General features: G+C 37.1%; 1 protein-coding gene across 1 annotated transcript in view; it reads left to right on the top strand.

Annotated features, from left to right (window-relative positions):
• Positions 1 to 3,504, top strand: part of Spry3 (sprouty RTK signaling antagonist 3) — a 7,060-nt gene extending 3,556 nt beyond the window's left edge. Inside the window, exon 3 of the mRNA XM_048336675.1 lies at positions 2,532 to 3,504. Within this exon, the coding sequence (XP_048192632.1) occupies positions 2,638 to 3,504 (867 nt within the window). The 5' untranslated portion in view covers positions 2,532 to 2,637. The remainder of the gene's footprint in view (positions 1 to 2,531) is intronic.
• The last annotated feature ends 13,356 nt before the right edge of the window (positions 3,505 to 16,860 follow it).

The following is a 16,860-nucleotide window of genomic DNA, read 5'->3' as shown; positions in this document are numbered from 1 at the left end:
CCTCAGTCTTTCAGACATCTAATCAATATTCTAATATACCTTCTTAACTTAAACACCGTGTGCCTTTCTGCTCTGGGGGTGGGGGGGCTTGAACATGGTTTTCATGATTGGTTCTGAGTCATTTGTATTATGACCTAGATTCCTCCAAGCTTAGCTTCAGCTTTCTGGGCATGTCTCTCAGGTACCTAGTGACATCCTTGGAATTATGTCTTTGGAATATCACCCAATTACCTCCTGTAACTGAAACCTTGTATACATTCCTTTGAATCATTCTTCTTTTAAATTTTGCAATATGTTTGAAAGTAGCTTCCTTAAGTAAATCAATGAGTCTAAACAGCATTTAGCATGTACATTATTGTACTTACAGTGGAAAGGATTTGAAGGATTCTACACATTCTTTAGTTCATTTCTTATAATTTTGTTAAAAGACATTTCACAGTCCAAAACTACTACAAACCAGTTAAATACTGTCTATGTTTAATTTGGATGTCCAAATGAAAACTGCCTGTTTCTTTTAGATTATGAATCTATAAAGATACATTCAAAGTAGGGGTGAGAGGTTTCAGGAGCTTTGAGTGTATGTAAAAGATATATGATTTTGCTTTTGAATTGTGTGAATAAACAAGAACACATTGACCAACTTACTCTTAAGGATTTGAAGATGTAGGGGGTATAGATGTAAAAAATTATTTTATCAAATTACATAGCTATAAAAATACAGACAGACCATCATGGGGCAATATCCTGAAATATCACCTAGTTCACTCCTATAATTATATACATATCACAGCTGAGGTCTAAGGAAAGCAAATAATTTGGCAAAAGTATCATAGATACTTGAGTCTTAGAGTCTACATAGTGTTTAATTTATATTTTTTAAACAGATATAAATTCAGATAACCCTTGAAAGTCACATAAGTGTGGTCATTACTAACCAGAGTCCTTTATAAAGGGCAGCATTGTTTTTTCCTATTGTTATAGAACTTTGGAGCCTATTTCAGTGTTATGTTTTCTTGCTTGTGAAAACCTAATCAGACATCCCTCCCTCTTATTTTTATTACTCATTCAAGCTATCCAACCCATACAGTAGAATGAGTAATTGGTTTATTTTGAGGAAGCCTGAAGTCTGATGGATTTCAAATATATAATTTATTCATGTTAATGCTCCCTAGATTCTAATGCCCCCATGTTGTCTCTTGGATTTGTATTTAGATGGCTTTGTGTATACTTGTCGGGTTTTTTTGTTGTTGTTTTTTTTTTAGCTTTTCAGTTTTCTAGGTGATATGATAAAGCAGTCTGTTCTTGCTATAATACTTTCCTTATGGTCAACATTATCAGTTCTGTTCTTGATCAAGTCTTTAAGAGAATGACTGCACAGCTCTTTGTGGTATGATGGAGATGTAATAACATGCTTTCTAGTTAACTTAGCTTAGATATAGTATAAATTATTGCTACTCTTTAAGAAAGCCTGGTTTTAGTTTAAGGTAAAAGTCAAGAAAAGTGGCCTCAACAGAATCTGTTTGGTAAATGCTATTAATATAGAGTTGACTTAGGGTGGATAGGGGTACAATTAATTATAAGTAATATTTCAAAGAATTCAGGGCTTGCCTCCTATAGTTCTCCATAGTTGCTCCACGTCCAGCATTATTTATCTATCATATCATATCTATCTATCTATCTATCTATCTATCTATCTATCTATCCATCTATCTCTATCATCTATGTTTGAACCTAGAAGCCAGGTGTGGTATCATATATCCGAAGTCCCAATTACTTTGGAGGTTAAGATGGAGGACCCAGGAATATGAAACTAGTCTAGGCAACATAGGGACCCATAAAAAAAAGTTATTTAAGAAACATCACCTCTTCAATAAGAAGTCTGTAACTTCAAAATGGTGAGGGTTGATTTTTTGTGCTCTTGAGAGAGCTTTCCCCCCATGTTAGTCTACTGACAGCGTAATTCCAGCAGTATGTCTCTCTGCTGTTCTTATACTGTGCTTGCTTTCTTGACTATGTTTGTTGAATCAAACAATGTATTTTCTCCTCTGTTTATTTTTGCTTGTCATAAAGTGCACTGAAGGGAGAGTTTTGATGGGTTACATACACACACACATATACATACATACAGTCATATAAGCAACCTTTGAAGGGGAACTTGAGGGTTTCTCTTTTGCTTCAGCATTGCTTTAAGTAGTGACCTTGGTATTTAACACTTGGTTCCACTTTTTGTTAGAATTCTGATGCTCAAGGATAGGATTTAGCTGCTCCTATGAACTTAGTTATGTGATAGAAAACTTAATCTGTTTAAACAAACTTGTTTATAGTCTGGATAGGATGACCAGACCTGCCTGTAAAATAAGTAGGTGTTACAAATAAAGTTATACCTTTATTTACAGTTATAAATAAAGGTATAACTTGGTGACTACTATAAAGTGATTGACGGTAACAGCGTTAATATGTCCTGATAAGTTCCTTGCAAAACACTTATACCTCTGTGTTCTCATTTATTGTTTCTATTCTCTTTCTCCTAGGATTTTCTGATGTTCCCTGAGGTCCATGTAACTACAAGGGCTCCTCTTTATCACCACAAGTGCCACTCTGACCCCATATCACTCAGAGCTCAAAAATCAAGGCAAAATGGATGCCACAGTGATAGATGATTTCCAACAAATTCTGCCTATTGAACAGCTGCGCTCTACTCATGCTAGCAATGATTATGTGGAACGGCCTCCAGCTCCCTGTAAACAGGCCCTCTCGAGCCCTTCCCTTATTGTGCAGACCCACAAATCTGATTGGTCCTTGGCTACCATGCCTACTGGTCTCCCCCGCAGTCTCAGCCAGTGCCATCAATTGCAGCCCTTGCCTCAGCATCTGAGCCAATCTAGTATTGCCAGCTCAATGTCCCATAGCACCACTGCCTCTGATCAAAGGCTTTTGGCCAGCATTACACCCTCACCTTCAGGCCAGTCCATTATCCGAACCCAGCCTGGAGCAGGGGCCCACCCAAAGGCTGATGGTGCTCTGAAGGGAGAAGCTGAGCAATCTGCGGGTCACCCCAGTGAGCACCTCTTCATATGTGAGGAGTGTGGGCGCTGTAAATGTGTTCCTTGTACAGCAGCTCGCCCTCTCCCCTCCTGCTGGCTGTGCAACCAGCGTTGCCTTTGCTCTGCTGAGAGCCTCCTTGATTATGGCACTTGCCTCTGCTGTGTCAAGGGCCTCTTCTACCACTGCTCCACTGATGATGAAGACAACTGCGCTGATGAGCCCTGCTCCTGTGGGCCTAGCTCTTGTTTCGTCCGCTGGGCAGCAATGAGCCTCATCTCCCTCTTCCTACCCTGCCTGTGCTGCTACCTGCCTACCCGTGGATGCCTCCATCTGTGCCAGCAGGGCTATGATAGCCTCCGGCGACCAGGTTGCCGCTGTAAGAGGCACACCAACACTGTGTGCAGAAAAATATCTTCTGGTAGTGCACCCTTTCCCAAAGCTCAGGAAAAATCTGTATGACCTTCCCACAAGATGGATCCAGAGCTTTCTCCTTCTTATCCCATCAGTAAAGCATAGGCCTCATGTTCGGCCACAGGGAGGAGTAGTAAAGTAGCCAAAGTTAGGGCCTCACCTCTTTTGTTCTTGAAGCATCAGGGGAATGGCAAAGTACATCCTGGTGCAGGATGCCTTGTATATTTTTTTCACTTATCTATCCCACTCTTTTCAACCTTTCTATGCCCCCCCACCACCACAGCCCTGTGGCTGTCATGACAAATTCAGGTGATACATGAGTATGATGTTGGGTCACTGAGGACTGACAGAGCCAGCAACGTGGAGGTTTAGGGGCTCCCCAATGTAATGCCTCTCGGTGCAGGCTCTGATTGTCACTCTGCTTTCCATGGTACCTTTGGAAGCTTTCTTGTAAGATCGTTTTCACAGGTGCAGATGGAACAGCATTCAACTTTCCAGGGAATATTGACCCCATTTCCTTGTTTACTACCCTTCCCTATTCCTTTCTCCTCTTCTAGTCTTTCATTATCTGGTTCCAGTTTCCTTTCTCCTTCATCTCAGTCTCCTTACTTTTACTTTTCTGCTTTTATTTCTTCTTTCTAGTCTTTTGTTTCCCATCTCTCAGATTAATTCTTTTGTTGTCTGTATTATTTTATCTTGTTTTATCTATTTCTGTCCATCCATTCCTCTTTCTCTAATACATCTAAAAGTGCTGTTTTTTCCATAGGCGTTTCCTTAGACACCAAACTTTCCTATTGCTATACTACTTACTAAATTTTGTTAAGGGAAATGGATAACTATATTGAACTGATCATTAGCAATAGTCTATATCCCACTGTGTGCACTCACAGCCACACTCACACTGTTTGTGAGCATATGGAATTCAGTTACCTTACATTTCCAGATTTAATTAGTTGGAATTTTTCTCCCTTTCCCAATAATCAACTTATATTAATGACAGATTTCACTAGCATGCTGAGTAGGATAGTAAATTCAGGATGCTCATAACTTTGTATGTCTGACCCAAGTGCCAAAGGCAGACGTGCTTTATAGCTAAATGAACAAAGCAAAGGATATTACAGAGGTATGTTCTCTTTTAGAAGCTAACTGTCCTGAGACTGCATGGCTCAGGCCTTAATAATGGACATAAAAAGTTATAAAACATTAGAGCTGGAAGGAGTCTTAACTGTCAGTCTAGTTCAATGCCCTTATTTTACAGATGGAAACCTAAGGCCTGGAGGTAGGAAAGGACTTGCCCAAGACAACACTAAGTTAATACCAGAATTTGGGCTGGAATATAGGTCTTCTGACTCTTAGCTCAATATGTTCTCCCTGTACCACATTGAGTCATTGGACTTATTCTTAGAACAATGACAGAAAGCCATTCCCTTCTGATTACTTTTCAGAAACCACGTCAAGTTAGTATGTATGGTGGTCTTTCTGGAGTGCATGGTGGGTGGCTAACAGGTGTTGAGGCTGCCACCATTGGACATCACCTTTGGCTGTCACCTTGTAGAAGCTCATGTGTGGAAAAGGAAAAAAAAACTTAAAGAATCCCTAACCAAGCTGTATCTTCGCCATTGCACCTATCTGCTCTTTGCTGCACACTTCGTGCTCATTCTTGGCTTTGTCTGCAATGGCAGCTGCCTGAGAACCTAGATTTCAGCAACAGTGAAAAACTGAGATAAAAGATACACAATGCAAGGAAGTGACCTCTCTCTCTTAAAAAAGTACAGAGCCTGTGCTGGGAATCTCTTACTAGGAGAAGGCTACAGTGGTGATGGCAGACCACTAAAGACTGCTGCTAAAAGACACAGGAATGTATAGTTTCCCTCTGTAAGTGAATCCAAAATTCACCAAGAAATTTAGAAATTGAGGGCACTTGCTTGAAATCAAGGTGCTCCAACTTAGTTTAAGACTTCCAGACTCTTAACTTTATATATCATCTCTTTTAAAGTGTGCATGGATGTGTGTTGCAGGGTGAAGAAGTGAGGAAACGTATATAGTCATACATAGTGGGAAGAAAGATGCATCCATGTTATCTTGTTGGATCTATACTACAGAAATATGTGCCACTAAGTCTTTGTTGGTTCTGAAACTTTCTGAAGTGTGTTAATATTTGGGTCACACACAGCCCCACACCTTCACTTACATCTCTTGTAGAATTGCTTTGCTCTATTTTTGTATATACAAATATGTTACAATGATTATTAATAACATTAATGATATTGCTGCAAATGGTGCCATATATAAGGTTAAGCTTCTTGGAACATTTATAAATCCAAACCAATACCTGTAATCTATGTTGCTTTTAGATTCTTCAATTTTAAGTAACTTGTTTTTAACCTTACAAGTCTGCTTGATTGTACTTTAAACTTATCTACCCCTAAAAGCTGTGTCCAGTTCTCTGGGTCTAGCTGAATGGTGATGAATAGCAACACACTTCTCTCTGCTTCTGCCTGAAATTTGCTTAGAGCTCAGATATCTAAGGATTCTCTGACACTAGTGCATTGTTATGGAGCTAAAGTTATTCTATGGATGTTTGCTTATTAGTTTCAACACCCAAAATAACACAAGTCCCTCATTCTTGATAGCTCCTTGATATCCCAATCCCGCAGTCCTTACTCAGGCAAATTGTGCACTGCCAGAGGGGCCCTGGGCTCTGCCATACACCCAGAGGAGCTCTTCACAGTGTATTTCTAAATGGCCTTATACTTGGTAGAAGAAACTGAAGGGTTACTCAAATATAGTTACAATCTGCAATGTGCTGCCGAGTCAGGGCTTTCACTTGTGTCCAAGTTGGCCTGATATGGACTGCATCTGGTTTACATATAGATGGGTCCTATTGGGATAGGCGCATGGACATGTGAGTGTGCATATGTATCCCTTCTGTGGTTTCATATATATATATGTATATGTGTGTGTGTGTATATTTATGTGTATATATGTAAATATATATTCACACATCTCTATATATTTTAATGTATTGCACATGTATATTTAAAATATATACAAATGACATCTAAATCCTTCAGAGCGGCTCTGTTTTCATTATTTTTCTATTTGTGTCATGTACTGTATAAAAAAGAATATTTAGAGGATGATTCCTGCTTGACTTTTTTTTGCAGTTATCCGTTGCCACTAATTCTACTGCTTTTCACATATTTTAATATATTTAATAGGGTATCAGCCAATAATTTTTCTTTGGTTCAAGTGCATATTCTGTTATCACAATAGCTATAATAAATATAATAAACCCTAGTATAGTGTTTACAATCGCTAAGCACTAGTTTTAGCATGTTACCTTTATAATACTAGTCAACTCTAACAAGGAAATATATGAAGTACATGCTATTCCCTCCTTTGCTTTCAGACAAAAATAATGAGGCACGAAGTTACATAACTTGCCAGGAGTAACAATAATAAATGCTAAAACTAAGATTTGAATCTAGCTGACTCCCAAATCCATGCACCTATATACTATACACCTCATATGGTGTATAGTCCTTTCCCTAACTTCACTCCACTTTCAGCCTAGGAGTTGAAATAAATGTGTGGCTGTATTAGGAATGAAGTAATAATTACAGACATGTTATGAGATAGCTTGTTTCTCAAGATGGTGATGTTTCAAACTTCTGACTTTGAAAGAAATTAATACTTTATGCTATAGTTCCTCATTTTCAAGTATCTTAGCCTGGATTTCCTGGAAAATAGAGCTGGAAAGAAACACTGATGTGCTATCCAAGGAAACAGGAATGAGGGAAAAGGTTATGAGTTAGCAAAGAAAAGCAAACATTAAGGAGTATTTCACTGAGGTGGCTAAAATCTTTTTCATCACAAGCTTATTTCTCAATCTCTTATGAGAGTATTTATAAAAATACTACATATCTATGAAGCTCATCTAGGGGATAAAAGGAGAAAAATGGATAGCTCACATTTCATTAGTTAAATACATTCCCTCATTGACTCCTCTGTGCTTGTAAGAAATGCACATGTTGTACTAAGTGAAGTGACCCAGACCCAAAGAAACATAAACCCTATGGTTTCTCTCATAGGGAATAATTAGTACATCTCTAGGATAGACATAGCAAAAGAGCACAAAGCTCAATAGCTATGCCCGTATGAACACATAAAAGATAATGCTAAGTGAAATGAATTCCATGTTATGGAAATAAGTGGTATCTCATTGCTGTAGTTAATTTCAACATACCACATGAAACTGTAACTTTTGTTCTCTCGTATTCCCTCCCTGTGGTTTTACTCCTGCTATTACTGTAACAGATCTTAATACCCCAGACACTGTATAGCCATGTATTGGAACTAGGGAAGGGAAAGGGAATACCAAAATGGGAGACAAAGGATAAAAAGACAAACATTGCAATATTGATACTTACAAATCCAAGTGGTGTAAACCAACTGTACAACTCATGGTGGGAGTGGGGGGGGGTGGATTGAGGAGGGGGAGATGGGGGAAAATGAGGGAGGAGGTAACAAGTTGGTAATATACTTGCCTTACATATGAAACTGTAACCCCTCTGTACTTCACTTTGACAATAAAGAAGGAAAAAATGAGGTAGCCAGGGGCTGACAGCTCACACCTGTAATCCTAGCTACACAACAGGCTGAGATCTGAGGATTGCGGTTCAAAGCCAGCCCAGGCAGAAAAACTCTATGAGACTCTTATCTTCAATAACTGACACCGAAGAAAAAGAAATACACATGTGGGCACCCAAGAATGTAACCTTGGCAGGGATGAAAACATATTGCTGTTCTACAGAAATCAAGGAAAGTGAATGTATGTATAAAGAGAAGCATATAAATGTAAATGCCACATCCATCCAATGCTTACATCTTTAATCATATATATATATATATATATATATATATATATACATATTTTGGCCAGTCTTGGGGCTTGGACTCTGGGCCTGAGCACTGTCCCTGGCTTCTTTTTGCTCAAGGCTAGCACTCTGCCACTTGAACCACAGCGCCACTGCTGGCCATTTTCTGTATATGTGGTGCTGGGGAATCGAACCCAGGGCCTCATGTATATGAGGCAGGCACTCTTGCCACTAGGCCATATCCCCAGCCCCTTTAATCATATTTTTAAAAGAAGGTTAGAGACAAACTACCACTTGTAAAGTACATAATACTCTATTGTTGTGTTCAGAAATGTTTTTTTTCCTACATGGAAATGAAAACCCTAGTTCAACTAAAGGAATCATGAAGTTTCAAAATATCCTGTTCTTAGTATAAAAGTACTTTATGGTACTAACATCCTCAAGAATATATAAATAAAGTGTACAAATGTCAATTTCGACAATATGCACAATAGCAAGAAAGCTTCTGAATAAATTCAGGTAAATTTGGCTTGAAAAGGTATTTTGCAAGAAGAAAATACATTTGTTGATTGATATGCTAGCAACCTTACCATCACTGTGACAAAATACCTGAGACAATCAACTTAAAAAAGAAAGCTTTCTTTTGGTTCATGTTTTCAGAAGTTTCTGTTTATAGTTGTTGAGCTTGTTGCTTTTGGGACGTGAAACAAGGTAATACATTATGGCTGGAGAACATGTAAGAGAAGGCTGTTACCTCATCACTTGTGAATTCTATGAAATTTTAAATAAATGGACTTCTTTCAATGAAAGCGACTCTCTCTCTCTCCCTCCCTCTCTCTCTCTCTCTCTCTCTCCCTCTCTCTCCCTCTCTCTCTCTCTCCCTCTCTCTCTCTCTCTCGGAGAAGATCCTAGGCCCATATGAATGCATAAACTATATAGAAAGAAGGAAAAAAGTAGCAGGAAGTAATACTAAACACTGGTCTAGAAAGAAAAAAAATGTAAGAACATGAAACACATGAAAGAAAGAAACCTCATTTTTTCTCACGTAGACATTATTTTATCAATTCCTTGGCAACATTATACCCTTGAATGTCAATTGGCCCTTAACTTATATCAGCACTTTTTTAAAAATCAAACTCTTACAGCTCTTCAACTGGAAATAGTCTCTGTCTCTGTCTCTGTCTCTCTGTCTCTGTCTGTCTGTCTGTCTGTCTGTCTGTCTCTCTCTCTCTCTCTCTCTCTCTCTCTCTCTCTCTCTCTCCACGAACACTCTCTTTGTCTTTCAAACTCCCTTCTAGGACATGCCCCATAGTACTTGAATCTTATATTCCATGACAAGGTTTCTCCTTTGGCGATAAACGCCAGACTACATTTGTGGTTTTCCTTTGATAGGTTTCTTCTCAGTGTTACAGAAATCATAGCATCCTGAGACCAATTAAATTTGAATATTTGGAGGTGAAGCTAAGAATGCATTTTTAACGTTCCCAGGTGATTATAATGTACAAAAAGATTTAAGAAAGTGAAATCACTTCATTCTATAAATGCAGATAGTGAGGCCCAGAGAGAGGAAATGACTTGGTGATAACCACACATGGAGTTAGTGACTAAGGCATGTTAAGAATCCAGGTCTGTAGATACCTAGTCCAGAGTTGGTGTCTTGATACTGTGCTGTTTATATCTCTAGTCCATTCTTGCTCTGGATCTTTGCTTTCCTCATCCATAAATTAAGATAATATTAAGAGACTTTGTAAGAAATACTGAAGCAGAAGCTTTTGGAGGGTCAGTATTGAGGTTTGAACTCAAGGCCTTGTGTTTGCTTTATAAGCACTCTACCACATGAGCCATTCCTCCATCCAGTTTTACTTTATTTTATTTATTCAGTTAGGGAGAATCTGGTACTTTTTGTCCTAGACAATGATTTTTCTATCTTTGCCCCCTAAGTAGCTGGGATTACAGGCTTGAATAATTCCCCTCAACCCAGCCACAGCATTTAATTTTATAATTTTCCCACAAATGCAAAGGAATATTATATATGAGGGAATTAATATATAGCATATATTTGAAGCAGAGTCTCTTAAATAAATAGGAGTTTTAAATTTTATATGTTACTAAATTATAGCTGTCCATATTTATAGGATAAAGAGATGTTATAACTTTTTACTATCATGAAGAATGACCAAATCAACTCAATGAACTCATCCATTACCCCAAACCTTTGACATCTTTTGTGATGAGAAACATTTGAGACCCACTGTTGCAATGACACTGAAAAGTACAATACTGAAACATTATATACATTCAATATAATATACAATAATCATTGAGGGGTATGTCTTCAAGATAACACGTATCAAGACAGAACATTTGCACAGCTGTAAGTACCTTAAACCTGAACCTGGTCTCAGTAGCAATTAAACTTATAAGTTAACAGTAAATATCATGCTTTTCTTTCCTTCGCTGAGATACTAAGAGAAACATAAAAGTAATAGAATACATGGATTATTTATACTCACTCAACCACAACTTAGGCTTTAGCACTGCACCCTGGGATGGGGTTGTTTAAAGCCTCTTTCAGAAAGTCAGCACCCCCAGAAAACCAAGGGAGAGACCTATGGACTAACAGGAGATTCTACTGTAAAATTCAGAAAGCAGGGAGGAGCTTTTTGACTTTGCTGATCTAAGAGAGTATCTTACAATCTAGTACTCACATCTGGAAGTAGAAAATATATTCTTTAAATTACAGGGTCCAAGAATAGGCTATTCCTACCCATTTTTATCCTATCCATACTGGATATGAGGAATTTCCAGGGAGGATCTATTTTATTACCCCCAAATCATATGTCTAGCCCCTTATCAGGAATTATATATCATTTATGAAATGGGCCTCTTGTAGCTTCCTTATTTTGAAACTATAATGCATGTTTTATACTCAACTTTCATTTTTGCAACAGCATTTAAATATTTACTTGAAAGTTATTTTAGATGCAATATTTTAACAAAGGTCTCCTTTATCTTCCTATTTGAGCTAATAAGTTAAAAACAAGCCATTAAACCATGACATAATTCTATGTCACATTAGAAATGCATTTTTAAAAATCTATCAGGAATCATATCCTCATTTTATCGTCTTCCTTTTAAGGTGAGATGTAGAGATACAGGAATAAGTGGAAATCAAGTTTAATCATAGTAGGCTACATGTGACTGGAAATGAATCCATTTATTTTAGATTTTTTCAATTTATGAAAATATGTTTTCAAAACATTCCCTAGCAATATTTTTTCATTGTCATCTCTAGTAACATCCATTTTCATCTCTAATTTTAATAAATTGAGTCCACTCTTTGTTAGTTTGGCCATATATGTGTGTGTGTATACACACACATATAATATATATATATATATATATATATATATAAAACCTTAGTGATGGATTATTTTCTTTATTAGTATGTAATGATCTGCTTTATCCTTTCTGAGTAATTTTGGTTTCAATTTGACTTTGTCAGATGCCACTATAGATACTCCTGCTTGCTTTTGGCTTCTATTTGCTTGGGGTATTATTTTCCTTTCTTTTACTTTCAATCTATATGTCTTTGCCAAAGAGGTGTGCTTCATTTGGACAACAAACAGTTGAATCTTGTTTTTAGTTCAATTCACCAGTCTTCATTTTTTAACTAGAGATTTAAGAGAATTATATATAGGACTGATATAATTTTCTGGTTCTTGATTCAAGTACTATCTGTTCTTTTCTTTCCTCTGTATTTGTCTTGAGAGTTTACTGGTTTACTGAGTCAAACATGTTTGATTCTTTCCTAATTATCTTTTCTTCATCTATTCCTCTCATAAAATTTATTCCCCTGATCACTTGTATGTTTGACTATCTCTTCTCATCTGTGTAGAGGAATGTTTTAAGTGTGTATGTGTGTTTGTGTATGGAACAAGCATAATGAAACTCAGCAAAAATGATTTGAAAAAGAAGGGAGGAATGGGAATGTAATGGAAATATGATATACTCAAAGTACATGTATAAATACATGTTTTATACATGTATAAAATATCACAACAATCATTAAATGTTAATTTAAACTTGAAAAAAATATTAAATATTAAAAAGAAGAGCAAAAGAGAAAAAGAAGAAGCAAGGTAGGAAAGTATATGTGATAAGGGCATAAGAATAACAGTAAGGGAAAACACAATAAAATAAGTACAGAGAAAAACCAGGCAATCACACGAAACAAAACAAAATACCATGAGTCAATATTTTTTATTGTTGAGGAGGTGATAATGGATTTTTCTCCTCACAGGTTTGTCTTCTGCAGTTTACTTTAGGGGAAGCAGTTATCTTTTTTTTCTCTGAAGTACAAACAAGTTAGAGCAGAAATTACTGTTTGCAGAGTGAGCCCTGTCCAAGCAGAGGGTGCTTTCCACCAATCTCTCTGGCCCTCTAGAAGTGTACAGAGCATTCAAACCCAAGCATTCTGCGCTGGATAGACAAGGCATAGGGTTCTAATTGATCGCTTGTGCCTTGGGCTTTCAGTTCTCTGAACCAGCACCCCCACTTACATAATTGGTCTCTCTCTTATCACCAGCATTCAGGCTGTGGCTTCGCCGATACTTTTTTTTTTTTTTGGCCAGTCCTGGGCCTTGAACTCAGGGCCTGAGCACTCTCCCTGGCTTCTCTTTGCTCAAGGCTAGCACTCTGCCACTTGAGCCACAGCGCCACTTCTGGCCATTATCTATATATGTGGTGCTGAGGAATCGAACCCAGGGCTTCATGTACATGAGGCAGGCACTCTTGCCACTAGGCCATATTCCCAGCCCTCCACCGATACTTTTAACTTTGAATTCTTTCCACCTGTGGCATGGCTCACAGCTCACATCTCCCACCCAAGCAGATACATACCTGTGTCTAACTCACACAAATCACACCTACTTTCTTGGGTCTGCAATGATTCTCATGATGATAACTTGCTTAGATAGTGAAGTGAGGAGGCCTTTAGTGTTTAGAGATATTAAATTGCAGGATCTTCTGCTCTTCACAGCTAAGAGTTTTGACTAGATGTGTTCCCTTAATTTCATTTCCCTTTGCTGCACCAGTGAGTAAGTTGGGAAGTGCAGGATGCCTCGGACTGTGTTTTTTCAGATTTCTCTTCTTTGTTTTTGCCAGAATGACAGTTGTACTTCTATAGGGATCCTGTGGTCTTTCGTTTTCTTTTTTATCCATATCTCCATTGAAAAGGCTTCATCCTTGTCTCTACTACATTCTTATTGTTCTGTTAGGGTCTGTTATTCCTTTTATAAACCTAAAATTCAATATATCTGGGTTTCACCTAATCTCTAACTCGTGCTTACTGTTTGCTCCCTTGCTTTTCCATTCCACCTACCTCTCAATGCAGCTATACAGCTGAAGTTTTGTTTCAGATTCATGGAGACACAGGAAAGTTTTGGGTTTTTCTAATCCATTATCTTCCATCTCAATTTAATTTTTTGTTTTAAGTAACAATTTTATTCAAAATAATTAAAGTTCAATCTAAATATATTATTCAAATTTAGTAAATATTTCATGTGTGAACTAAAATTTTCATATATTAAAAATCTTCATTGCAAGTTCATACTCTGTTCAACACAGAATTCAAAGTGGTCAAATAAAATGATGGAATTGAAATAACTTACGTTCTTATTCTAAGTTGTGTTATTATTATTTCAAGTTGACTACTTAAATACAGAGATGTGTGGTTTTGTATCAGAAGAATTAGTGATGTGAATTATGCCCACAGATTGAATGATTCGAGAGCACTATTAACTAATTGTCCAAATAAGTTTGCACATGTTAGAAGCTGATTATGTAATTGAAATGTTTCTGAATTAATTTTCTCTTATAACCACAGGAAGAACTAAACAAAGTGATATGATCAAAATGTGCTAGCTTTAAGGTTACATATAAATAGTTAAAAGTGATAGAATAGTTAAGAGTAATAGGATAGTTAAGAGTAATAGGATAAGAGTCATATACTTCTTATCTAGTAAGTAGTTTAAACTGTGAAGCAGATGTTGATAGATGTACAAAAAGAAACAAAACTATCACAGAGAGGAGTACTTTATCAGACTTTTATAAATTAGGTCAGAAAGACAAAACTTCATAGAGGAATATAAAAATATCTTTATCATGACTAACAAGTTTGACTGAAACTTTGTAATGCTTACCTCCCCCAAATAAAAATCTTTGAATAGTTCTTTAACTGTGACAAATTAAAACAGTATATTAAAGTATTTATACACAAGATATACCCGTCTTGAATGGCCTTACAGTCAAGTTAGACTGTAGATCTTCTTTAAGAAGATCAACCTTGTTTTTTTTTGTTTTGCCAATACCAATGCTTGAACTCAGGGCCTTACTCTCTGCTTGATTGCCCACAACTGGTGCTCTACCACTTGCGCTACACCTGCAGTCATACTTTTTGTCAGTTAATTGAAGATGGAATCTCACAGAATTTTCTGCTTAAGTTGGCTTTCAACCCTAGTCTTGCAGATCTCAGCCTCTTGAGTAACTAGGATTACAAACATGGATTGGCACCCAGTTTTAATATCAAGGTTGCCCTTTTCTTTCTTTTTTCTTTTTTGGTGGTACAGGGGGCTTGACCTCATTGCCCCAAACTTGCTAGGCTGCTATGATACTGATGAGTCACACCTCCAGTCCTATATCACCCTAATTTTAATCAAACTTTTTGTAGCAACAGAAAGAAAGAATGCTCAACTTATTATATAAACATGATACCAAAAGATATTAGGTGAAGGAAAAATAAGATATCCATTTCATTTATGAACATAAACACATAATCCCTACATGAAATGTTATTGATTGAATCCAGTAGTTGATTTTATGTGAGGGATGCAAGGATGATTAAGTACAAAAATATATAAAATTAATTCTCAAATTAATGAATTTTAAAAATATACATAATAGCTGGGAATATGGCCTAGTGGTAGAGTGCTTGCCTCATATATGTGAAGTCCTGAGTTCGATTCCTCAGCACCACATATATAGAAAAAGGCAGAAGTGGCGCTGCGGCTCAAGTGGTAGAGTGCTAGCCTTGAGCAAAAAGAAGCCAGGGACAGTGCTCAGGCTCTGAGTTCAAGCCCCAGGACTGGGATATTTATTACAAAAAGTATGTGGTAAACTGACTTGGAAGAAATATGATCTAGTTTCCATTAGACAGCAGCAGCAGCAAGGAAGAATACAGTCCTAATGAGTGCCAACGACCACCCGATAACTTGAAAGGGAGCTATCCTTAAGATTAATCTGAATTATGATTGACAGAATAAGGAATAGACTTGAATAGAAAGTATACACTTTATATTATCAGCATACAAAACATATTTAAATCTGATTGAAAAGGAAAGTGAATGGAGACTGAGAAGAACTCAAGTATATAGCCCAGTTCTTAAGGGCCTATAGACATATGCTCAGATTTGTTTGTATGCTTCTCTTAGATTTCTTTAATCCAGGGAAGTATGCTATTTCTGAGAGAGAATGGATCAAGTTTTCTCCTGGTTGGAGTGAATATCTGTCATATAGATTCAGAGAGAATAATGGGTAAGTATGGGAATAGAGTTAATTTAGCCTATGCTGTTGTAAAGAGCTGATGTTTAATATAGCCTGTACGTAAGGTTAGAGATAGAATAAGTAGGCATAATAAAATCATCCCAGAGTATAACTAGGAGGACTGATTGAAATTAAAGTAAGGAAAAACTAAACTTCAATTTGCTATCATATGTGTTTCCAAAATTAACTGCCCTATGGATATCTTATGTAAAATGGTAGCCAGAGGACAAAGATGAATTAGAACAGTTCCACAGGGAAGCATAGAGACACTGATATATGTTTATTTTTAATTAGACACCACAAGGGTTAATTATATGGGGTCATTAGAAGAATAACTGCTCCAGATCATCACTCTGATATATGCAAAACTGATGAGTTGCAATAATGGATATAGTTCCTGAGCAACAAAAATACAAAATTCTACACTTTAAGTAGAACATCATTTAGCTACAATGGGTCCAGAGGACAAGGAGGGTGATAGAATGGTAAATTAAATGAAAGAATTTTAATCTGAAAAAAGGGTGATTGTAGGGTGGTATGATTACTGTCTACAAATATTCAAAAAGTTTGTCCCATAAAAGATGTAATAGAATTGACATGTATGTCTTTAGCAGGAAAATAAGCCAGTTATTGAAATCATATAATTGTTTAAGATCAACAGAAGTAAAGTTGTAGATATCCAACAACTTAAGACTGTGTTACTAAATAATTAGCCAGTCCTTGGGCTTGAACTCAGGGTCTAGGCGATATTTCTCAGTTTTTTTGCTCAACACTAATGCTCTACCACTTGAGCCACAGTTCCACTTTTGTGTGGGTTTGGGGGGGATTAATTGGAGATAAGAGCCTCATAGACTTTCCTGCCTTGGCTGGCTTTGAGCTGCAATTCTCAGACCTCAGACTCCTGACTAGCTAGAATTACAGG

This window comes from Perognathus longimembris, chromosome 28 (genome assembly GCF_023159225.1).
Source record: "Perognathus longimembris pacificus isolate PPM17 chromosome 28, ASM2315922v1, whole genome shotgun sequence".
Lineage (NCBI taxonomy): Eukaryota > Metazoa > Chordata > Mammalia > Rodentia > Heteromyidae > Perognathus > Perognathus longimembris.
This window is presented reverse-complemented; position numbering and strand designations above follow the sequence as displayed.